Source organism: Buteo buteo, chromosome 18 (assembly GCF_964188355.1).
Source record: "Buteo buteo chromosome 18, bButBut1.hap1.1, whole genome shotgun sequence".
Taxonomy (NCBI): Eukaryota; Metazoa; Chordata; class Aves; order Accipitriformes; family Accipitridae; genus Buteo; species Buteo buteo.
Genome location: NC_134188.1, coordinates 829,908 through 855,468, shown reverse-complemented (window position 1 = coordinate 855,468; position 25,561 = coordinate 829,908). Strand labels below are relative to the sequence as shown.

The 25,561-nt window shown below is 38.1% G+C and overlaps 1 protein-coding gene across 20 annotated transcripts in view; it reads right to left on the bottom strand.

The window, feature by feature from the left end:
- Window positions 1-11,362, bottom strand: part of POSTN (periostin) — a 38,547-nt gene extending 27,185 nt beyond the window's left edge. For 4 of the 20 annotated variants that reach the window (XM_075050507.1, XM_075050521.1, XM_075050524.1 and 1 more), the window contains exons 1-5: window positions 11,060-11,358; window positions 9,455-9,553; window positions 2,630-2,694; window positions 1,167-1,324; window positions 357-521 (exon numbers count right to left, since the gene is read on the bottom strand). In XM_075050507.1, the coding sequence (XP_074906608.1) occupies window positions 357-521; window positions 1,167-1,324; window positions 2,630-2,694; window positions 9,455-9,553; window positions 11,060-11,181 (609 nt within the window). In that variant the 5' untranslated portion in view covers window positions 11,182-11,358. Of the gene's footprint in view, window positions 1-356; window positions 522-1,166; window positions 1,325-2,629; window positions 2,695-9,454; window positions 9,554-11,059 lie in introns of all 20 variants that reach the window. The other 16 variants (XM_075050510.1, XM_075050515.1, XM_075050519.1 and 13 more) reach the window with 10 other exon arrangements.
- Between the last annotated feature and the right edge of the window lie 14,199 nt (window positions 11,363-25,561).

Here is a 25,561-nt window from a genome sequence, read left to right as displayed (position 1 = left end):
TTAATAATATTTTGTAGACACACGAATAGTAGGTTTTTGTCTCAGATTTATGATGATCATATATTTTGGCCACAAAAGCCTTTGTCTTTTAGGAAGAAAGTTCATTATCTTTTAAACTTTGATTTCTAAACAGCAAATGGCATATGTTCATTAATTCTTTCTTAGTGATTAGTCTACACAGCAGACAAAATTTCTTCAAGAGAAAATTTATTTATTTTTGTCAGTGGCAACTGACTTGCTAGATGTTAAACTTTCTATAACCTATTTTCTTAGCTATAGAAGGAAATAAGTGGAAAGAGTAATGGCTATAACTGAATAATTATATTAGGAACAAAAAAGAAAGAGGCTAGACTTACCCCATTAGGATAATGGTTAATAAGCAATTTCTGGTCATTATACATAGACACCAGAGTCATGCCATTCTTAAGATCTTTTGTCAACATGCGCTTGTTTACCATGTGGTGGTGGAGAGCGTTATACAGTTCAATATTTACATTATCAATCAAATTCCTGTGAATTTCCTGAAGAAGAAAGGCGTTTAATTAATTAGAACTTCAAAACATTCTTCCAGATAGAAAGATGTACATACTGCTTTACCTTAACATATGCTTTCAATATATTCAACAATGGGTACCTCCTGTTAGGAGACATGACTTTGATACCTATCAATCTGTCTCTATTTAAATGATGCTTTAGCCTGATTTGCTCACAAATGGAAGGTAAGAGGTCTCATCACAGACAAGTCATTTGAGGAGTTTTGATTCAATATTTAACTAAAAACATTACTAAAAGAAGGACACCTGATTCACTGACAAAGGACAATTATACTCTACATCATGCAGTTGCTGGAATTCCTGTCAGTTTCTCCAAAACTATGCTAATAACTAACAATATTAATATTTGTCATGCAAGTGCTTACATAAGCAACACTTAACAGTCACTTAGTACTCCTGAAAATAAATTCAGACTCTCTAGCTTCAGCGATGCATGTTAAACATTCAAATTATTTTATTATAACTTGTGTAATGTCCTTTAATATCTAAAATATCAGTAGTTTCCAGTCTACCTTATCATAGACTACCTGTTGCAGCTAAAACAACATTAGCTGAAAGAGAAATACACTTTAACACATGCATGTGCGCGCATGCGCGCACACACACACTTACTGAATTTAATTGCTCCCAGGCTTCATTGCTTGGTGCAAAGAAAGTGAATGATCCTCGTCCCTCAATCTCTCCTCTCAGCTTTGATATGTCACAATAGTGCTGCGTGGAGGTAGCTCCCACAATACCAAGTGTGCCATATACATGATCAATAGGAGCAACTAAAATAAACATGAGATAAGAACACTGTAAACTCTTCAAGTCATCCAGTTTCTCACAACCAAATCTACTTTGTTTCTTTTGGTTAGACAATAGTATTGCCTTTCTGAAACTATTTAAATCGATATTAAAACAAAGTGCTTGGATTAAAATTCCATTGTCAACATACTCAAAACCCACCCAAACCCATCTGTTTGTTATTTATTTTTTTGGTTTGCTTAATGAAAAATTAGATCAGACAAACCCCAATATTGTAATGTTTTCTTTAGAAGAGTTGTCTTGTTTTGTGCCAACCCAACCTGAAATGGGAGGCTATCCATTGAGGACAGGAGTAAGTTCCATCTGTAATCACAAAAATTTCAATGGAGTGGGTCTCGTTTAGTCACGGCAGACCAGAATTCTTCTTGTGAGACCTTCTGCTCTTCTTCCAGTGTTTGGTTTGTGCATGTATTGATTCATCCAGAGAGTAAGAGTGGCCATAGTCCCACAGTTAAAACCCTGCTACATGAGAACAGGCTTCATCTCTCCTAATTCAAGGTATCTATAGGTGAGGCACCTGCGTGCGAGCTAGTTGTTCTTGGCTCTTTTTATGGTCATGGCGAGGAACAGGCAATTCTAGAGTGTGACTGCTCTCGTCCTAATGTAAACATCTGAAGTGAGATTAATTCATCTAAACAAACTGAACTCTGCCTTAGGCATGCCTAACTCTATTATTGAATGTAAAAGGATTAGTTCAGATATAGGGACCTATAGTTATGAAGTATATTCCTTCTCAGATTACTCTTCCCTGCTGCAATTAATTCTATTTATGCAAAACAGAATAACACAAATAGGAGAAATCAAGAATTCCTGTCTTCATTTTCACTCCTCCTCAGTTTATTTAAAGCCTATAATACTCTTTCAGTAAATAAGATTCAAGTTTTCTCAGGAAAAGGAATAAGCAGAATTTAGATATGCCACACCTCATGTTCTGGGTTTCTGACCTCACTGGTATGCTTTAGGTTATTCTGGGGCATGATGGGAATAGGAATAAAAATTCTTCTTTGGCAGCTTTGGGAACTGAAGACACTATTGTTCCTCTCCAATTCAGCAACTGGAAGGAGCTGGGGAATTCAACTTAAACTGCATGATCAAATTCAGTGCTCACTGTTTTTTTAACTGTTGGCTGTATGCAAATGAAGCTGTGTATTCTCAGGCAGTAATTCCTAAAAAGGGGCAATCATTTCCCAGGATGACCACCTTTGAAAGTCTCTCGTGTTGTAGTGCTTCTCATATACTGACTCATCCATATGAAAATAAGTTTGTACCTGCAGGACATCCTCTCATACCATCCATCTTCATATAGCCAGGACAGCACTCGTATAACACAGTTCTGTGGGATATAGACAAAAGCACAATTAAATAATATACAGGACAAGTTTATACTAATTTTAGCTGAGTCTAATTTTTTTTATTATTATTATTAGTTTTTCATTGCTAAGTATGCAGTCCCCAGATCTTCATCCCTTTTTTATCATTCAACCTTTTCTGTATAGACTACAAATTAGTTGTATTTTACTAAATGCAGGGCTTTCAAATTTACTGAATGACTGCCATCATTAAGTGCTAGGAAGGAACATGGGAGGGGATGTGGAACCTATACAGAGTTATTAAAAGTTGATGTGACTAGAACAGCAGCTGAAGAAAATTTAACAGATCTGTTTTGAAGAGATTAGATGGGATTGAAGAAAGGGAGAAATAAAGAAAGTGAGGCCATTGAGAGAAACTGGTGACAGCAGGGTTATAAAGGAAAAAGAAACAAATAAATAAACTGAACAGAAATTAAAATGACAAAACTACATGAGGTCACCATACTGGATATAGGAAATAAACAGGTGTTTAGGAGAAGGTCCTGTGGATTGTATGGTGATAGAAAGTGGGATAGCAGAGCCTCAGTTTTTCAAGGAAGACTTTGAAGAAGCTCAGGAATGAGGGAGAGAACTAATTAAGAACAGACATAAAGCATGTTCTAGAGAAGGAAGTCACTAAAGACTGGATGGATGGACACAAGGGAAAGTTCACCAGTAAATGTAGTGAGGATGAAAACCAGACTACGAGAAATCAAAAACAGAGTTAAAAGAACTTAGTTACATAGAACTTAGCAATACCAGGGACCAGGAACTGTTATATAATGATGTCAATAAAATATTCTCAGACTTGAATACATGTGAACTATACATAAGAGCAAAGCAGGGCTAACTGATAATTCTATACTGTAATATTCAATTTAGCATTGATGGTCTTAGAAGATACAATGTCGTCTTAATTCATACGACAGACATAAAAGCTCTACCATAGATCTGCTTGACAAATTCTCTTCTCTTACATGAAAGTGCAAATTCACTAAAGTTATCACAGAGTTGATTTTGGCTCCTTGGGAGAGGGAATGCCAACAAATTTTATAATCTTACCAAAGTCTAAAACAACCTTTAAGACATTAGATTTCAGATATTACTTTTCAAAGTATGGTACACTGTGAATGACAACGAAAAATTGCCATCACTGTTTTACATAATAGATTTATTTTTATAGGTGTGGCTGATGTTGGCAGTGCTAGAGTTCTGAACACTAATTCCTTGAAGGTTTTTGCTGAGTCTTTAAGACCACATTCCAGCTTTTAAATTGTAGACTCTTTGGTGGCAGCTGAGTACAATTCTCTCATGTTTCATAAACTAAAGCTGACAAAACATTAACCACAAACTCATTAAAATGAATAGCTTATTCAAATGAAAAGTTGGACTTAAGACTTTCAACATCCAAACTACTTGAAGAGATTAAAAAATGAAAGTAGACTGGAGGAACAATAGCATTACAAAGCAAGATTTTGAAAGTGAGGATTGTAATTCCCTAACTATTAGCAAACTGATAGAACTGGTGAAGATTAGAGATTTTTTTAAAAAATGACATAATCTTTCATTTCTCCATGCTAAGAGAATACTTTGTCTCCTTCCCTCACATACATAGACACATATGACATATTCACCCTTCTGCCATGAGCATCTTTTCAATTGGGAAGCCATATATCGAAAGTATTTGCATAGTTCTTTTTAATACATCTCTTTCTTTAAAACAATTTACTGAATGGCTATTTTTTGGGAATGCAAGAATAGCATACAGTTTAGGCTACAGATTTTCTAACTAATAAGGAAATTAACCTTGTACTCTTCCTCCTTGTTGCATTCCTGCCAGAAGCTAATAAAAAAAATTCTGATTAAAGAAAACCATGTAGCAGAATAGGAGTCAGAATGTTCTCCCAACTGTGTGAACTGCTTTGTCATGAGAAATTTTCTATTCTGTGGAAGGAAAAAAATATTATCTCCCCCTCACCCCATGAGCAGCTATGAAAGATTGTGGTCTTAATTAGCTTTTGGAAAAAGGAAAAAGGAAGCTGAGTTATAAGCATATAATAAGACACAGCAAGTTTAGTCTTCTTACCATATCCAACAATGACACAATTAATGAAAGGCAGAAAACTGGCTGAAGAACATAGTTAAGATAGAAAAGGCTTCTTCAGCCAAACTTTACAAGATCAGTGCCTTTTTTACCATGTAACTTGTTATGTACAGCCCAGGCTTTTTTTCAGTCATCAAGAGTTACTGTAAGTTCCTACTTAGAGTATTCACGTTCCCTTACACTTGACAGCAATTAGAAGGTCCATGTATCAGATGTGCTCAAAATGTAGTGAGAAAGTGGAATGGGAGAAAGGGGTTATGTATGGAGGATCCCACAGTAAGGTTAGAACCAGATAAAACTCAGTGCAGGGTGCAGCTCCTCAGCACCACTGGTGTATAGACACAGTACACGGGGGAAGTACCATCTCACACCATTAGTTACCTTCATTTGTATCTCCCTACTAGTTCAATATAAGATGGTGCCCAAGCAAAGAAAACAGTTACCCAGGCAATAAGCAATGCTACATTCTTGAGTTTTTTGGAGGCTTTGGTGTTTGTTTTATTTTTTTGTTGGCTTTCTTTTTTTGGGGGGGGAGGGGGGGGTGTTTGGTTGATTGTTGGGGTTTTTTTTAGCACAAAGTTGTTCTGACCTCATCCAAAGGAAGAAAGGGCAGAGCAACACTACCTTATGTCCTTGTTATTCTTGGCTAACAGAGCCAGTTTACAGTTATTTAGATCAGCTCTGTGACTCATCTGTTTCTACTCCTTGCTGGCATGGATTTAAAATACTGCAGAGAAGCAGTGGAAATACTTGTGGTCCAATTGACTTTGATTTTAGCAGATCTTTAAGTTGCATCCCGATTGGAAATTTAGAGCAGTGGATAGGAAGTGTAAATAATAAAAGCATTCTCAAATTAACATTTTGTAGATCATATGTACAAGTTAGGGAAGACTTGTTAACATGGAGATATTACCATGAGAAGAGCCACCGTCCTTTTGGATTAGCATTCTTATTACAGTAACCTCTTTAGTAATGTCTGCATTTCTGTTTTGAGTGCACAGAATATAAAGCTCCCATTAACAGCTAAGACTAAGTTATAACAGATGCTCTATTACAGCCACAAAAACCCCCTCAGGAGTTCTGTCACTTAACTTACTCTCATACACACTGTTTTGCCCCTCTAGCCTGGTAGGAGTGTTAGGAGGGAGAAGGTAGGTGGTAGTTTTGTGTAGACTCTCATGCCCAATTCCACCAGCCCCACTGCTCAAAGTCTTCCTCTGGTTGGCTGTAGCAGGCTTCTTGCTTAGGGCCTTACACAGGCTCTGTAAAATGTTTTACAGCTTACATTCCTCTCAATTCTAGTCAGTGAAGAGAACAAAGTCACCACCTGACTTTAGTTCAATGAGTACAAATTGCCTATTGCTTCAAACAGTTTTTCCTGACACATGAAGGTATCTGTCACTACATAAGTTGTTTTACTTCTGGAGCTCAGCAAGGTAATGAATTCCCTGTCAGATTTGTGCTGAGAGCAGACTTTGTCTCATGGGAAGACATGACATCTATCTAGGAATAAAACCACAGGAGTAGGTTGTTTTCCCAAACTGACTTTGAGAATATCCAAGTTTCAGTCTAAAGTTATGTTCAGGAAATACCCTTCTTCCCAATGTGTCTGCAGTGGAATAAAATGTAGTGCCAAAGAAGTCAGTGGTATGGCAAACTTTACTCAAAAGGTGAAGTATTTTGGATGACTTGCAGCATGTCCACTGAAGGAAAAGGGAAGTCAGTACTACAATGCCACCTGGAGGAGAAGGAAAGACTCTGATTAAAACTGTAAACCTACAGGTCCTAAAAAGATTGAAGGTAGAGGTGGAACAAATGACCACACAGTCTAGTTTGACTAGAAATTGATCATCATTATTACCATCATCATATGCATACAGATCTGCAATTTATATGAAAAATGAGTTCTAACTTGTCTGGATTTGCTTATAAAAACAAAGCCAAAATAAAAATGGGAGAAACTGGTTAGGATTCCAGACAGTCAATTACATTTCAAAGAAACTTCTGGGGACTTAGAATAACCAGATTGCTTGTCTGGGTAGGATATTCATTATGATTTGTGCTATTTCCACTCTAACTTACTGCTGTTACTTTCTTTCACCTCCTGAAGTAATTAGTAACCAATAAAGTTTACAATAGCAGAAAGCTTAGGGTGACAGCTTGGCCCATGATAATCAGGTCTTTTCCTCAGCTCTGGTGGGGCCATTGTATCCTAACTCATGTCTAAACTGACTTTAGAGTTGAGACTTCAAAGCCATGGCAGTGCTTGCAAGGCAGGACTGTGTGTTGGAATCAGTGCCTCACTGTATTGGAAGTACAACTCAGCTCCATCAATTTATGATATGCTGTCAGAGCACTAAAAACATTTTCTATGAAAGGAAATGGAAGAAAACTTCCTCCTACTACCTCTTCCCTCAGTCTTTTTCCTAAGGATCATTTCCAACACCACGCTATGACATGTAGCATCTTTCAGGAATCTCAAAAAATGCAAAGCCTCTGACACCCAACAGGAGCAGTAGGAACCACAATCCAAGCCCATTTCAGGTCCTTGCCTGACTACTATCTGATTTACCTGTAGTATTTTAACAGTGCAAAAATCGTTACTGGAGGCATTTGTCTCAATCATTTGATAGTCTTAACCAGTTTTACATTAGTAAATATAGGGATCACGCTCAAGAACTAGGAATATAGTTGTCAGCCAGGACAGGTCAACCAGCCAAAAAAATGAAACAAAGTGCAAAGCTGGCTTTGAAGAAAAATGAAAAAAGAAAAAAAAAGGAAAAGGATACTTTTTTAATTATGAAAGTGTCATATATGTAGATGCACTAAAGAAATCATGAGAGAGTGTAGCCATATTAGCACTCAGTGATGCATGCACACTCTGCATCATTTTCTGTGCCCCTCCATTCCCCAGCACAAACCCAGATTGTATCTGCATCTAGTTCTTTGTCAACATGGAATTCTTTGACTTTCTGTAAAGAACCATTCAATGAATTTCATACAAATTTATGAAGCCTTACAGTTGCACTTTTAACTTGGAAGTATTCTTTTTGTAAAAGCTCACTTGGATTCAATGTCAGCTATGTGTAATTGTTTAAAGTCAAATATATATTTTTTTTTTTTTTCCCCCAGAATTTATGATTGTTTCTATATTTAGAAACATTTTTTTAAACATGAAGAATGGACTGGAAAATACGAATCCTATTTACTCATGACTGACAATCAAGAGAAAAAAATATGACTAACCAACTGCAAATTCTCAGTCACTTCTTGTTCAAGCTCTCCTTTCTAGTTTATTTAGTGAATTATTGTTGATCAGAAAAACACTTTCAAGAGAATTTAAGAGCTTGTTTACAAAGGGAGTCATCTTTGACTGGCTTATGTTGCCAACACTGTGGATATTTTTCTTCCATATTAACCTCTGTTAAGGAAGCCTTTGGCACAGAAACAAAAAATTAGTCCACATTACATTAACATCTAAAACATTGGTTGATGTTCATTACGAAAGTTGTAAATACAAGTCTTACTTCAAATGGGGTTAAGTTCCTCATACATATAATTTTTACCATGTATCAAAATAACCTGACAGCTTTATGTCTTAGGGCATACAATCTCTCAGTGACTATTCAAATTGTATACTTAAATATTACTTGGGCATTTTGAAGAATTTTATAGGCTTTCACTAAGAGACTCCTAATACCCTAAGACAGAGTTGCAATTGAAGCCAGGACTCCCTGTTCACTCAAGCCTTTCTGAAAATGTCACCACAGACCTATTTGTACCCTGTAAGAGAATAATGAGACCATAAGAATAATGATTTTCTGTGATGACTGCTGAGAAATTTATCCAAGTAATTGCATAATAGCAAGAGAATAGTACACAAGAAAAATATTAGTTTATTGTATTGTGTAAACAATGACAGTCTCTGTTAAATTACTTAATTCTAAGTAAGACAAGTGGGGCAGACCAAGTTCAGGACTGGGGACTTCGTATGTCTTCACACTCTGAAGCTGCTCTATGACTGACAAAACAGTAGTGACTTTGACGTTTTGTCACGGTGAAGGCAGTGACTTGCATTCTGAGAAGTGACACACAGATTCCAAAAGAATGCCAAACTCACCCAGATATAATCTGTATCCACAACCATAAACTGATTTTTTTTTTTTTTTTTTTTTTTTCTCCTTTGTGGAGAGGTGTGGTCTGAGCTCACAGCTCTGCTAGGTAGTGCTGAGTTCTTTTCACAACTGGCCTATTACATCCCTCTGTGTTTTTGGGTAGGTCGCTTAACCTCATACCTCTTTGTGTTTAAAATAGAGCCATGCATACTTAACTCAGAGAAGTATTGCTGAAACTAATACTTTGAAGCCTCTTAAACTTAAAAAAAGAATATATGCTATGCTGTTATTTTCAGACTTTCCACTCCTTTTGTGATTATTTTTGGCAATGATTATTGGATCACTTATCCAGGAGGTTTTAGAAGCAGCTAAAGAGAAGCTGTAACCCTGTAAAATTATGAACCAAATTCTTCCTGTGCCTGCATTTGAAACAAACAGCTCATGTCTGAGAAAAGGAGAGTTTTCTAATCTTACATTGGATTATCTCAATGAATGGGGAAGAGTTTTGAAACAGAGCATACTTACGCTTTCTTTCCACAGATGGCTCCCTGGTACCAGTTTCTGCAGGTACTGAAGTATTTCTTTTTTGTTCCCATAACTTGCTGAAGGGCGCAGACATTTTGGCTGTGGGTGGGAGCGAGAAACATTTTAAAAAGAAGCTTCTGTACATCTTCAGAAAAGTTTTATATAAAACAGCAGCAAATACCATTTCTCTTGAAATGTAAGAAATGAACATCTGGCTTCAGTTTCCAGGGCAGGTGTGTTTTCAAGCAACCACAGTGCAAGATGCTGGGACTGCCCAGCTGAGCTCCTTGGCAAGCCCCCCCCCTCCCGGCAGGGACAGAAGATTCCCCTCCGGTCTGGTTTGGCCGCCTGTCTCTGATGGGCAGTGATCACCAGCTGTGCCTAATCAAGTCTTAATATGCCTTACATTTTTCCCTTCCCCCTGCAAAGTGAATTAATTACCAACCAGCAGGGACTGAGCTGTGAAAACCATCAGGCTCTTTTCATTAAAGTTTTTGTCTTGTACACATCTGTGCAGGTCATGGGGAGATGGGGAAGCAAAGTGCCTCGTTCTTTATGTAGAAGGAAACCCTGTCTTCTGTAAATCAATCAGCTGTTTTGATTACCAACCTTTTGGAGTACCGCAGGCACCTAAGTAAACATTCTGGGAATTACTGGGGACCAAAGGGTAAATTGGCATGTAAATAAAAGGAGTCACAGTTTTCAAATGTAAATACTTTTTCCTTAGCATGGTAGTGTACAGAAGAGGAATTTCTTAAAGGAAAATTCCATGGAGCAAAGGCATTTTGTCATTAGTTTTTATACTTCTAAAATAAAAAAAAAAAATCATCAGTTAAAAAGTTAGAACATATATGTTACATCTACTGGGAAGCCAGTGAACTTTTTTATTTGAATAGCGCTCTGTGTGTGTGTAGCAGGCAGAGGGAATTTAAGAAGGGAAGCTAGGATGGTAAACAACTCCTATTCACAGAACAGTTTTTACTTAAGAAGACTGAAGGAAAATAAGTTTAGACACATGTGTCTCCCTGACACCAGCTGTTCAAATTATCTCCATGTCTCTGAGCAGCCTGGCTTGCAAGCATTGTCTTTTAGGTACCCTGTTGAGCAGCTTGCTGCATTGCTCTAGTGGGAATAGAAGTTTTACAAAGGCTCCCAGTATATATTCCCATCTTAGAAAGCATTTAAATAGAGGTCATGATTTACATTAGGATGGATAAAGAGAGAAAATATGGTGAGATAGGTGTCAACTCTATTCAAACATTTGAAAACGTATTAAACATATCTGACATCCCATTACGTTAATTGTGAACTGTAAGTAACTTCAGTGATCCTAAAATGCATGTATTTTATTCATCGAGAAGTGGTGATTTTAGGGTTTTTTTCACATTTTATGAAGTTTAACAGTATTCAGTCTCCTTTTGAAACTCCCCAGAAAACTTTTTATTTAGGAACAGTTCTTGTAAAATTAATTGAGAAAGTTAGTTCTACTTGAATGATAGTAAGAATTCATAACGAAAAATCACATTTAATATAATGTGAGAAGAAAGGGCAGAAAAAAGATTAACAATCTCCCTTTTAAAATAGAAATAAACTCCAGTTACTTACCCTTGGTCGCGTGCCCTTATTCGACTGTGAGTTAAAATCTTGTCATAGTGAACAGAAGCAGCTGCTTGTTCAAAAGGAGACCAAAAAAAAGTGGAAAAGGTGAATAAGAAAAAGATCTTCATCTTTAGTCCTCTGTTGCTTCTGGCAAGGCTAGAAGAGAGAACTGGCAAAGTGTCTGGAGAGCTGACAACTTATATACATGTAGGAAGGTGGTGGGAGGGAACCACAGGATCAACCTGAAACTTCGTACCACCCTCCTTAGAACAGCAGCTTTCTTTGCCAGCTTCAGTAACCTAAATTAGTACCATACATTAACTATAGAAAACATTTTTTTAATCCCCAATTGACTAATTTCTTCCTTGTTACAGAAGGCTTAGCATTTTATTCTGCTGACACAACAGCAGAGAAAGTTTGAGAAGTTTAGACTTTGAGTTATGAATTAATATTTATAGCACTGAAGCATCCAGAGGTCGTGATCATTGCGTGTGGTTTCTTTCAAACCCAGAGTAAGATGTTGTCTGTTCCCATAAGAACTGCACTGCTTTCCTTTGTTTTCCATGTCCTCACAGTTATCAGCTATGAGCTATTTAATTAGTGAAGTTGATGAAAGTTCCAAACAATACTGTTGTCAAGAACCTGGAATAACACTTTTGTCTTGAGAAAAAAAAGCTGTATTAACACACATTCAGATTATGAAGTAGTTACACAATCAAATGCAGTATTAGCTTAAATATTCATTTTAATTCTAATAATAACAGTAGCTATTACATAATGCTTTTATTCAGAGCTTTACATAATCATACAAAACCACTGACTATCTGAAAATTTGAATATATACCTCTCTACACTTATTAGTCGGTCCTTGGGAGCCTCTTGTGAAGTAAAGGGAAAACATAATTCCGAGCTGTAAATGAGGGAACCGAGGCAGAAGGGTGAAGAGACACGCTTAAGCCTCCGGTGAAATCACAGGCTCCAGGGACAGTTGGTGTTGGGACTGCAATCCAGGAGTTTGCAATTTTCATGTCAAGGAAAAAACTCTGCCATCTATGTAGAAGTGTTTGCATATTAATACAATTTCAAGGTATAGTCTATAGATCATTTCAGATCTTTATGAAAGTAAGGTGACTTCTAATGGCAGTACTCTGCTGTAGTTTCTTCCTCTGAACCAGAGCGAGTAGTGAGGTGAATCACTGGAAATGGACGCAGTATCGGACTGACACACCTGGGACCAGCCGCTCATTGCAGAACAGACACAAATGGGGCAAACAAAACCAGGCAGAGACAATGACTATCTCCTGTATATCATCATAGGTAAAGGTTATAACTAGGCATAGGTATAGAGATATTTTATGATTAAGGTAATGTCTCACATAACCATAGCACTTCATGGTTTCTAAGGTTAACAGCAGGGACCAGGATTTGGTGAAATGGTAGGTGGAGTTCCTTTCTGCTGTGACCTGTACTCATCCTGCCTGCAAATGACTTGAGATAGCTCATGGAAGCGTCAGCATCTCTAGACTCACGGGGTGTGAAGTCAGTAAAACTCCATGCCTGAAACCATCACTGTCAGATCAGCTGAGGGAGGTGCTGGGTCAGCTCTGTGATATAATATTACAAGTTTAGGAGAATGTCACTGCTGCATTCCTGTTCCTCTCCGAGCTTTTCATCTCCTCCTGGTCTTTGCAGCAAGAAATACAGAGACGAATATCACCTCTTAAATGTCTAGCTATGACATTTCAACCCGCTAATTGGCCTCAGTTGATCACCCTTCGCAGTTCTCAAGCTACAGATCAAACAATTAGAATATACTCTGTTAAAGTAACTTGACAAACTTCAGAAAGTCCCAGAACTGTCTCAGTAACCTGTCTTCTCAGGAGTGCCTCCCTCCTGAGTCTCTCAACTCTCAGCATAACTCATGTTAGTCTCTTCCACACTTACCATGCACCATCAAAAAATGAGTAGAAATTAATGCTCAGTGTATGCACTGAGCTCCTGTCGTTTACAGAGCTATCCACCACAGTTAAAGAAGGAGCAATCTGAGCAGGGCAAGTATTTTATTTCCAGATTTTTCCACATTTCTGATTAGTGACCTATTCTTAAACCGCAGAGAACCCCCCTTGTTCTGTGTAGAGTACAGTAGGCTATAAAACTTAAACTGATAATTATTATTAATAATACCTTACTCTTCTCTGTTTCCACTTGCCTTTGATTGTGACAGAAACTGGACATAATGGGAAAAAATAGTCATCCTAAGACCATTCATCTTCCCACTTCCATACATTAATGTTATAAAACTTCCCTTTCCACTTCAGAGGTATAGAAGAAAAGATCTTAAGGATTGTTATATGCCAACTTTAATATCAAACATGGTGTCAGAGGTAATAGGGCAGCACAGAAACTGGTCATGAAGAAATATGTAATTATAAAGTCATGTTAATTAACCAAATTAAATGAAAATCAACATTAAACCTTATAGCAATGCTGGTGACATCATTATATTTAATGAGGTAAATGTTAGTAAAAAATAGTCAATGCAGACATGAAGTTCACTAAAATAAAATAGCATGAGGAAAAAAATAATGATCATAAGCTTGACTTTCTGAAAAATCTCTAAATCACTGAATGAGTTGTTCTGGTGAGTGGTGTAAAATTGCACAGAACCTAAAATGGATAAAGCTCATCTTTAGCTGGAAATGACTTATTTTGAAAATCATCAACCCAATGGAAATTGCACAAACTTATAATTTAAAAACTTCTAGTAAAAACAAACAATGAAACAAGCAAACCACAAAAAAAAACCAAACAGCAAAAAGCATCAAGAAGAAAAACCAGTCCAACTACATGAATCCTATTCCTCATTTATGTTTACATTAGTCCAGATATAAAAACAAATAATGAAGCCAGGCTCTGTTTTGCCTGTGATATAATGGTGTGCTGAACAGCACACCAGAGTAATCATTTTCTAATCTGCCAACTAAAACACTGTTCTGGTTAACCAATACTTTAGTCACTTGTGCTCATTGCTACTTTATTTATTTTAATTTGTTCTTTATTTAGCAAGATGGCTACTCCACCAAGTAGAAAAAAAACTTAGTTTTTTTCTTCCTTTGTCTAAATACTTTGTGCAATGTTATAATTCCTAGGGGATGTGATGTTGAAATTCTAGTTATAAATGTTGAAAATCTAATTATAAAATGCAAAAAGCCACCTCATGGATGTGAATTATTATTGTAGTAATAGGACATGTTATTATCCACAGCAGAAGCATCATATCCAAAGAAATACCTGGAACAAGTATAGAACGAGTGCTGATTTTCATCTTCCACGAAATGTAAATAGTGTCAAGAAGAAAACTCTAAGGTATCTGCTATTCTGAATTGTTTCTTGTATTTCTCTAGAGACCTCTAGTGGAGAGACCTCTGTAAAAGTCGATTTCTCAAAGCTGCTTTACATGTTTACACTAAGAATCTATTGTACAATAAAGCAATTTGTTTTATTATTCCTAAAGAGGATTAGTTTAACTGTATGATGCAGGAATCCTTGCATACAAATATTTAGGGGTTTGAATAAGTGCCTTTACATCAAATTGAAGTAACAGAAGCATCTATCTATTGTGGCTAATTCTACTGATGATGTGTAGAAACTTAGCACGTAAGAATGGAAGGAAATTAAAAGTTTTTCAAATATTGTCTTCCCAGTTAAAACCTGCAGATGTTTCAGGTCATTTACAATGTGTGTCATGTGGTATACATACTCTGCTTTTTATTTTATAACTACTTTATGTGTTTACTTTTTGTTGAGTGAGTGTGTGTGCTCAGTGGAAAGAACAAATGGGTAAAAAAAGCTTTAAGATTAAAGGAGAGGCTACCTCTATCCTGCAGTTGCTTAAATCATTAGGTTTCCTTAGAAACCTTGATTCAGCAAATGTGGGATTTTTGTCATTAACTTCATTTAGATCAGCAATTTGCACCTGGAGTAACCTTCAGTGTCTCTTCTTAAAAACTAGTTTGTTTTTAGGAATGCCTTGACACACTAGAAGAACCCAAGCAACCCATTGTCCTTCTGGGCAAACTAAGAGGTTGACAGTAACACGTGTATAAGAAATTTAGTGTTTGTAAGTGCAAGGTGATAATCAACATATTGATTAAGGTGTTTAGCAATGTAGTTGGGCATTACTCTTCCCTGTGACATCCCCCAATGAAAGCATGACATAGCATGTGTATGTATATGGGGATTAAATGACAGAAAGCCTTGCTGGATGGAGAAACGCAAAGACAGCTCCAAGCCCTCTGAATTTGGGAGAGAAGGGAAGGAGAAAGGAAGACTCAAAGTTGTCATTATTGTGACTCAGAGTTGGAGATACCAATCAATACTTTGGCTCCTGCAATATGCAAGGAAACACCCATCCTTGGATATCCTTGGAAGCTATAGGTGTATAATTTTTAGGCAAGTCAACAGAAGTTGTAAAATGAATCTGATCCCTCAGAAACTGTTATTTTGTAATCATATTCTGATAGAAGAAGAGATATTGCTAAATTTTAAAGTATCATGGTACATACTACAGTTTTTGTGTATTATAAAATTATTCTATAATGTTTATGTGCAATGATTAAATGTGGTGTTCCTAGATGTGATTCTAAAGTAAGACTTACAGTATCTGACTTTTTTTTTTTTTTCCCTTTAGGAAACTATCTTTAATGTTGATTTACAAACTCAGGGGAGAATTATTTCTAACAGATCCCTAACAATCTTTTTGTAATATGGACTCAGCCTTCTGAGGTATTTTTGGAAAAATCTACAGCCCTGAACATCAAAATATTCTGCTTTCTCTGTGTCAAAGTGACACTATAGATCCCAAGATATGAATTGTTATTTACTGAAAAAGTTACGTGCATATAGCAATATTTTATTAAAAAATGACAGTTCAGCTTAAGTTCTATGGTCCTACTCCTCAATCCTGATCTGCCTATTCAGCTCAGTTACCCTAAAAAAAAAAAAAAAAGCATTCGGCAAACTCTTCAGGAAATGGGACTGTTAATTCTTCATCCAACAGCAGGTGATGCTGTTGCCATAGACAAAGAGTTCTCATCTTCCTTAGAGAATGAGCACATCATCTGGTCGTGCAGCCCGAGGTAGGATCCACATTACCAAGTCCTTGTGCTTATACAAGACACGGTAAGTGTCACCGCAACGCTGAGATACGAGCCGAGGGAACCACTCAATAGGAGTTAATAAGCGATTCAGGCAGCAGTGGAGTGTGGGCCAACGTCCTGAGGAAGCAGCAAAAGCCTACATCGACGTGTTGCGGATGGAGTGATGCACTTCATTCATAAGAGACAAGTAGCAATATATTTATCGATATAATACAGTGATTTAACAAAGTTTGATAGTAAATGCAACAGTGGTTTAACAAGATTCAATGGCAAATTTCACTTGATATTCACTGCATAGAGGACAGGGTCAGACAAAACTGTCAGGGAGACCCTCCTGTTGAGTCAGCAGGTTCAGAAAGGACCCCTGTGCTTCCTAAACTCCTTCCAGAGAGGAATCTAGGTGCAGCCGGATCCACTCCTAGTCCCAGACTTGGTCAACTCTTTATGTCTAAAGGATTATATATGCACAATCAATCCTTCATATCACTTAGCTAAAATTTCAGATTTAGCATGCTATTAATCACTTACTGAGACTCTGTTGTGGCAAGGACTCTCTCACCCTTGAGGAGTAACCCTGAGAGGCACCCGTACTCCAGGGGAGATCCCGGCGTGCAGCCCACTGCCGTGCAGGAGAGCTCGATGGGCCCTGGGCTGCCCGCTAGTTATGGAGTAAGATAATTGACTCACAGTCATATTTGCATACCGACTGCAGGTGTTAGTTTCTTCCAGATTTGGCTTGAGCTGGACACTGACCAGCACTGCGGCGAGGTGGGGGCATTGTTCAGATGAGCCCCTGGCTATCGTGTTGTTATCTGTCTCCCCCAAATCCTCTTTGAGCCAGATGCAGCCGTCACGGCCAGATGCATCCGTTAGGACCGCCACCGGTGGTTATCCCTTGAGAAGGGGGACAGCAAATACAGGTCAGCTTGCAGGGGTGAGGGGTGGGGTGGGCAGAGCACGCCGCCACGCAAGGGCGCTTGTGCTGTCGCCCACTAATATTTCAAGGTTGCCCTGGCAGTAGACGGTACGACAGTGAACTACGCTGTGTGCCCACATTCTCCATTCTTTACTGCTTAAAGGAAAAAAAACAGATAACAAAAAAAAATTCCTACGAGTCAGCCAGTACTATCCAGTTTATTTTTTTAGTTAACATGTCTCCTTGCAAATAACTTTTTGGTTGAGGTTGAAATGACAGCAAATTGTCAGTAATATGCATTCTAAATGGCCCAATTAAATGCTTATTTACTCTTCTGGAAAGCTTTTACAGATTTCAAAGGTCATTTAATCTACTCCAGTGCAGGTAAAAGTTACCACACTTCTAGTTAATCAAAAGGCCGTTTGTTGCACTGTCTGCATTGTCAGGAACACTAAGGAGGGTTCCACAGGATATTTATTTTGAAAACGGTAGCTGTTTCATCTGTTTTGAATTTTGTGATGGTTACTGTCAACTTGAGGTAAAATTCTAAGCTGCTTGTTATTTATAGACTGTACAATCCTGACTGCCATAAGTCCATCCTGTTACAGCCTGGCTTTGTGACCTAGAATATACAGCTTCTAGGGCATGAATCAAAACTGCAAGGAAGATCCTGGAATTTATGTGGGGGGATAGCGTGTAGTCACTGAGAAAGCTTTGCATAAGAAATCAAGAAAAGAATGGGAATAATGAGCATTTAAGATGAAATAGATCTTTTAAGTTAGGCCTTTGATCACATCAATAAGACTATAATAATAAAAGAACTGGTATTGCTGTGCACTGAGTATTATGCAGAGAGACTTAGCAGTGGCTCCAAATGAAACAAATACTTTCAGCTCTTATAAGGTGGTGATATTAAACACAAGGAAGGGTGGCATTCTGGAAGATGCCAATAAAAAGGATTACCAAAATTGAGGTGAAGTGAAACTTGCTCAAGTTGAGTTGTCCCAGCTGTGTCCCCCCCCAACTCCTTGTGCCCCTCCAGCCTGCTCACTGGTGGGGTGGGTGAGGAGCAGAAAAGCCCTTGGCTCTGTGTAGGCACTGCTCAGCAGGAACCAAAACATCTCTGAGTTATCAACACTGTTTTCAGCACAAATCCAAAACACAGCCCCATACTAGCTACTATGGAGAAAATTAACTCTATCCCAGCCAAAACTGCAGCACAACATGCCATAGTAAAATAAATTTAGCCTTATTGCTAAGTAAAGGATGTAGTAGTGTCAACTGAATGTGGGAGAAGAGAAGTGGTGTAGGCATCTAGATGAAGTTTTTTGAGAATTATGTCAGATTCTCAGAGATTTCAGGAAACAGAACCATTTATATTGTTAGCAAAATCTAAGAGTACTTCCAGTTCAGATTACTTTTTGAACTAGAAGCAATGTGGCTTGGTTTCAGAAGTCATTGTATAAACTGAACACAAGGTTGATCACTGATAAGGCAGTGATAAATACTAAAAATAGATTAAAATATTTTTCAGTGAAGAATATATCTCAAAAGATTAATGAAAATTAATATAATTCTATTTACAAGGTTGATTATAAAACACACATGAAAATCTTGAGTTTCAGGAGTTACTGGATATCCACAGCTTCCACTCAAACTGAGCAGGAAGGGATTGGACCTTGGATTCCCACATGGGTATGAAACATCAGGCATCTCTATTTGTCTGACATTCAAGTTTGTGTTCACTGCCCAGAGCTGAAATTAAATTCAGGGAACCAATTCCAGACATGGAAAGATACATTGCCTTCCTTCTTTCCATTCACATTCCTACCTAGCCTGTTGGGGTTCTATAATTTTGGGAGACAGGACAATTGTCTGGTGTCCCTTCCCTAAAACCAGCTATAGTATGTGGCACAAATATTAGGGATTTCTCAGTATGTGGTTAGGCTACTGTACTGTAAGTGTAGAATAAAAAAAAAAACAAACCAACAGTATCAGTACTGAATCAGGCTTTCTTCTCATAAATATTCATTCCAAAAAGTAGGCAGTTTGTCTGAGCCTTGGAGAAGCTTAAGATGTGTAAGCTTTTCCAGGTAACAAACTACCTCTTTCAGGAATGGAAGCATTTAGGTTTTTAACTTTTAAAAATTATCGGTTCACCCAAGAAGCCCAATAAATAGTCCTGCTAATAAGAACTCAGTGCAGAGGCATTGTCTCACACCAGTGAGACCCTTCACTGGGTTTACCTTTGTGCACAATACAAAGCACAATGAAAAGACATCAAAAATCTATTTCCAGTCTCTGTGGCCAGACTGTAGATCTCCTACAAAATGTGATAAGGTGAATCAAAACATAAATACTTTTTTGACAAAAATCATAAGACTGTCTTCACCATGAATACCTTAAAATACACAAGTTGTCTTCTGAAGAGCTAAGATGGTATGAAAATGAGAGTAATGTCACCTTTCTAAAGCAGATCGTATAAACCAGCTTGAAGGAAATCAAACTTCCGCCTTTAACTGGACTCCATATAGATTCAGTAAAACACATTTACAGAAGAAGAGTGTTGCTCTGGTAGATGAATGTGTTTCAGACTTAGATTTCAATTCAGCAAGTCATATGAGCATGTTTATTGGATTTCAGACTTTTCAAAGCATGTACAGGCTTGATCTGTACTGTATGTGTCTGGATGCAATTCAACATTTGCATACCAGTTTTATTTTTGGTCCCTTCTAGAATTTGTGACTTTTCATAGGATGTGACATCTACTGTAGCTTTTATTATTAAACCAAAACTTCATTCAGTTTAAAGATCATGACTGGTAAGGCAAAATTACACAAAATCATGCATAATATAATCTACCTTGACAAATTGGTAGATTTAATGCTGCCAGCTTAGAGAAAACTGATTTTCTCCTTTACGTGGGGAAAGGGTTGAGGAAAAGATTAAGTATACCAGTATTGTATTTTGGAGGGAAAATGAAATTTTATGTGTAATGTCAGGCGCACAATTATTATTTCAGTGGTTCAGTGGGTTACCATAGCAATACAACCCAGTGGCTTTTGAAATACTTTATTTAGCTTAATCACTGGGTGGAGGGGTTATTGTATTCAGAATCAAGCTTAATCAAAATGGCAGAATCATTTTTTCCCCCTATAGCTACAGCGAACAGCCCAGAGCTTCACAAAATACGTTTATTGCTTACTTACAGATCTGTCTTTTGAAATCATCCTTGCTTGTACTACTTAATGTATGAATATATTGTGAAGGACCAAAAGTAAATCACTCAAGTGGTCACTTTTCATGTCATAAGGATGTTATCTGTGGCTTTGCATGATTCTTACCTGTTTTGTGGTGCTTGTAGAACACTAAAAGTTACAGTTACATGACACAGCTCATTGCTGTGGTTTGGCACTGACACTGGCTTCAAACAGCACCCTCGTGAGAGGCAGATGCAATAGGTAAACTAAGAGCCTGCCTGATGCATCTTTAAGTGACACAGCTTACTTGTTTAGTAGGCAGTATTCATTGCAAGCAAGCATTTCAGTATCAGACAATCTCTTGCTGCAGAAAAGCTGAATTCATGGGAACTGGACTGTGATATTGGCTTTTAGGAGTATAAGCCATGGAACAAAACAAGTATCCCCAGCCATAGATCAGACGTCTGGTGAATTCAAAATCAGATTCTTGAAAGTTCATGGAAAGATCTATGTATAAAATTACTGGATTGTTATGCTGATGAACAGAATTGCTGTTTGATTATTCCGGCTCTGAAAAAGCAAGTTTTATGATTTCTCATATCACCTAAAAGAGTAAAGTATAAGCCCCAAAACTATACTATATATCTTGGATGCCAGAAATACCTTCCTTGGAGATAACTATTGCAAAAGCAGATGCATTTTTTGTGTGAGGGATAGCATTTCCTTTTCAATCATGCATAAAATTTTATACCAGATTGTTTGAGTGATTGGGTAAATTTATACATTTTGCAGTACAGATGATCCCATTATAGTGCTAAAGAATATACTACAGATGGCACAAATCTGGCTGATCATTAAATAAATATTAACTCCACTGAATATGCTGAATTTTAATTAAATGATAGCTAATAAACTATTAGACACATGGCAACCACCTCTTTAAATAACTAAACTGTGACTTTCTCACTTCAGTGCTGCTGACTGCTGTGGAGTGTCAATACCAGAAAATGTATGTATTATGTGACTCACTCTGAGGCTATCCAAGCAAATAACCAGTTGTGGCCGTGTGGTCCCACCCCTGCAAGCTGACCTGTATTTGCTGTCCCCCTTCTCAAGGGATAACCACCGGTGGCGGTCCTAACGGATGCATCTGGCCGTGACGGCTGCATCCGGCTCAAAGAGGATTTGGGGGAGACAGATAACAACACAATAGCCAGGGGCTCATCTGAACAATGCCCCCACCTCGCCGCAGTGCTGGTCAGTGTCCAGCTCAAGCCAAATCTGGAAGAAACTAACACCTGCAGTCGGTATGCAAATATGACTGTGAGTCAATTATCTTACTCCATAACTAGCAACAGGGAAAGACGCCTGTTTTTGAGGAAGTGCAAATTTTCTCTGAAGAGGTACAAATAGTCCTTCAGCAGTAATGATACAAACAGTCTGGATTCCTTACTGGGCAAGTTAGATAGTTAAATCATTATTCTACAATTAAAATAGCCTTGGGGTTTTCTTCTTCAAACACAGGTAGGAAAATCCAAGGATTCTGAAGTCTATTACTTCTGAAACAGCATGCAAAAGGTCCTAATCTGAGTGTGCTGATTTTATCTGTTATAAATATATTTAAAATTTCAAATGGAAAAATGCATTATTGGCAAAGAGGTGGTAATGATGATTATATAAGACAAGGACATAAAATAATTGCTATTTAGAGCTGCATTGGTAGGCTGTTGTGACAAGTCTGGATAAAAAGTATGTACAGAAGAAGAAAATATATTTTTTGGAAAGTACAAAAAATTTAGACAATTTTGATGACTTTAGTGTCTGATGTGGTAAAAGGGTAATCACGGTTTTTAGAGAAAAAAAAAAGTAGCATTAACCTCATCTAGCTTTAGACATTTAAAGTTAGATACCTAAATCCCCTGGGGTTTTTACATTTAGTGGAGTGAAATGAGCCTCTCCAGAGGTCCTGATTTAGCTTGGGAGGGATCATGCTCTAATAACACCTCTCTTGTAGCGAGGTGGGTGTTGATCTCTTCTCCCAAGTAACAAGTGCTAGGACAAGAGGAAATGGCCTCAAGTTGCACCAGGGGAGGTTTAGATCAGATATTAGGGAAAAATTCTTCACTGAAAGGGTTATCAAGCATTGGAACAGGCCGCTGGGGGAAGTGGTTGAGTCACCATCCCTGCAGGTATTTAAAAGATGTGTAGGTGTGGTGCTTAGGGACATGGTTTAATGGTGGACTTTGCAGTGTTGGGTTTACAGTTGGACTCGATGTTTTTAAAATTCTTTTCCAACCCAAATGATTCTTTCTATGATTATTTCCACTGAGTACCAAAGAAGCCTAAGGTGGCATTTAACTTTTAATCAATTAAGTTAGGGTGGATGAACATGTACTTTGAATACTCTACAACAAAATAAATGATGGTGAGAACACTGAATGGGAAACTGATATTATAAAGCATAAGAAAGTGTGCTAGTAGGAAATCCAAACCTGAGATTTTGGAATTAAGAAAAAATAATACTATGGGAAGAAAACTTGAATTTTGTTGTCATCTTGGACTCTTTTCTGAAATAAGAAAGAATAAATGGTACTGTGCTCCTGCTCTTTGCAGCGAATTAACAGGTCAGTTATACAGCCCAATAAAAATTCAGATTGTTTTGAACTACGAGGCAATGAATTTTATAGTGATATCATGCAAGGTATATAGGGCAAAATGTACCCAGTGCAAAATGTACCCTGACAATTACTTCATGTGAGCTGTAAAACTGCAGGAAAACACTTTTCTCTTTTTTTTTTTTTTTCAAATTAGCAGAAAATAGCACTTGTGTATTTAATGCGTATTCCAGTTCACATTCAAAATAATGGAAATGCCTTATCTTCTGGGAAATCCTGGATTGTTCACTTAAACATTAAGTTAACAATACTGTTTGCTTAAATTTTAAGGCTACAGCAGACACTCTTCCATTAGATTGAGAGAAGGAGAAAGAAGGAGGTCATGAATGAGTCCTGGTTACTGTGTATGATGGCCTTCCATCTGCAACTGGTTTCTACTGTCGTCAGTTTTCAGAAGTCAGATGTATTTGTCACATACATCTGTCACAAGAAATGGATATAGAAGTATTTATCCAATTCTGCTGTAATGACTCTTGCCACTTACATGAATCAGGGAGCCCATGAAAGAAATTACCATAAGGATAGATGGGAGAAGGAAGCAAGATGCAAAGTTTAAGCCACTAAGCTTAATTTAAGCCACTTCTGCAGTGCAATGCCAGTTACAAAGAACATACTTCCATTCATCCAAGGCATAATACGATTTTCTGTGATATGCATCACACACAAAGCATACTGTGGTTGGTAGACATGTATCAGATGGTTCTTTCTGTAGAATTTATATTACAGAAAGTTGACTGGAGAATAATAACATTGTGTACAGATGCTTCTGTAAAAAGTTATTTCTCCTGAGCTGAGCACCCAGAGCTCCTGGGAGTGAGTCTGGATGCTTTTTTTCAGACTTCTATATTTGACCAATTTGACACAAACTATCCATGATGTGGACATGTCATCAAAGTTGTATGGAACAATACTTGGTCAATATTATGTCTTATGTTACTTCTGACTGAATAATAATCTCCAGTTCTAGCTTGAGTAATACTAGATAATTATAGCATGAGTAATCATCAGTTCCAAGGTTTCCTTTTTAATATAAGGTTGTGTCTAAATTAATTTAAAGTTTCTTCCTATGTTCTGCTCACATAGTCCTTAATTTGGATATGATAATCCTCCCATCTGTAATTAAAACCTGGAGGATGAAGAGCAAAAAATGGGAGAAGAGCAGCCCTGGGGATATTATGATTGATCTTCGTTTCTAACAGATATTGTAGTCATAGAGCTTAATAGTGAAAAATGTAATGCTTTGCTCTGTCATTTTTAGCAATGCTTTCAAATGCTTTGTCCTTTGTCACACCATTGCTTAAAACCACTTCAGGCCTCCTTCTATTTCACACATCTCCTTCTGGCAGGATAAGAATGCCTGAAGCGGAAAGGAAATAAACTTGCACGCACTTTAAGGAAGCTCTTAAGATATCAAAAGTAAAGCAAAAAGGAAGACATATAAATGAGAATGAGGCTGTCAAAATAAATTAGAATCAGTCCAAACTGTCTATAAAGTTCACACCAGACTTCTAAACGTACTGCTAACATTTAACGAGAGCTGTGACTGCATGTGGGTTTTGTGTCATTTGTGCACATTTATGCTGATGCCTTGCCCAGACTTGCCTTAAAGCTCTGGCCATTACCATCAAAGTTGGAGAAAAAACCCCTTTGAAGGGTTTGAAAAGGGGTTTTGAAAAAACCCCTTGGACTTTTAAAGTGAGTATAGACACAAGATAGGGGACAAAGGGCACGGCGCAGCCTCTAAAACCCTGTGTACTGGGTAGCCACGTGCATACAGAGTTTAGGAAACTGCTCTTTGCTGAAGGTGCCATCAGAAATGGTACCTGGTTTTGGTCTGGTTCTCAGAAGTTCAAATACAAAGACTCTTGAAATGTCTAATTTCAGTCTGCAGACCCCCCCGCCACAGCTAAGGGTTCAGACAGGTTTAAGAGAAAGGGACATTGGGGAACTGAGCTCTTACGCAGCACACGGCCGCTCTTCGTCTCCAGAAGGAATGTTTGGGAGCATCCTGAGCAGGTTCATTAAATAACAACGGACTCTGACCCACGGCTGCAGGGTGGGCCATGTGGAGGAGGAGGCCGGGGCTGCCCTGAGCCAGTCACAGCCGGTTCCAGCTGGTTCCCAACAGCTCCGCAACGGACAAAACCAACCCGCTGCCCCCACCACCCCCACCGGAACTTTGTACCCTTCTCGGGTTTTTGTTGTAGAGCCCATCCAGCGAAGACCAGGGGTGGAGTTTGTTACGAAGGCATATTCAAACCCTCGCCACCTTCCTGGTCTTGTGTTTTGGGGAGGCGAGGGGTAGCATTTTGCTGAGGGTGTGTTTTGGGTTTGTGTGGTGGGGTTTTGGTAGTGGGGGAGGGGGCTGCAGGGGTGGCTCCTGTGAGAAGCTGCTCGAAGCTTCCCCAGCTCCAAGTCGGACCCACCGCTGGCCAAGGCCGAGCCCATCAGCGATGGTGGTAACACCTGTGGGAGAGCAGATTTAAGAAGGGGAAACCTGCAGCGGAGGAGGAGATTGGAATGTGAGAGGAAACCCTGTGCAGACAGCGAGGTCAGTG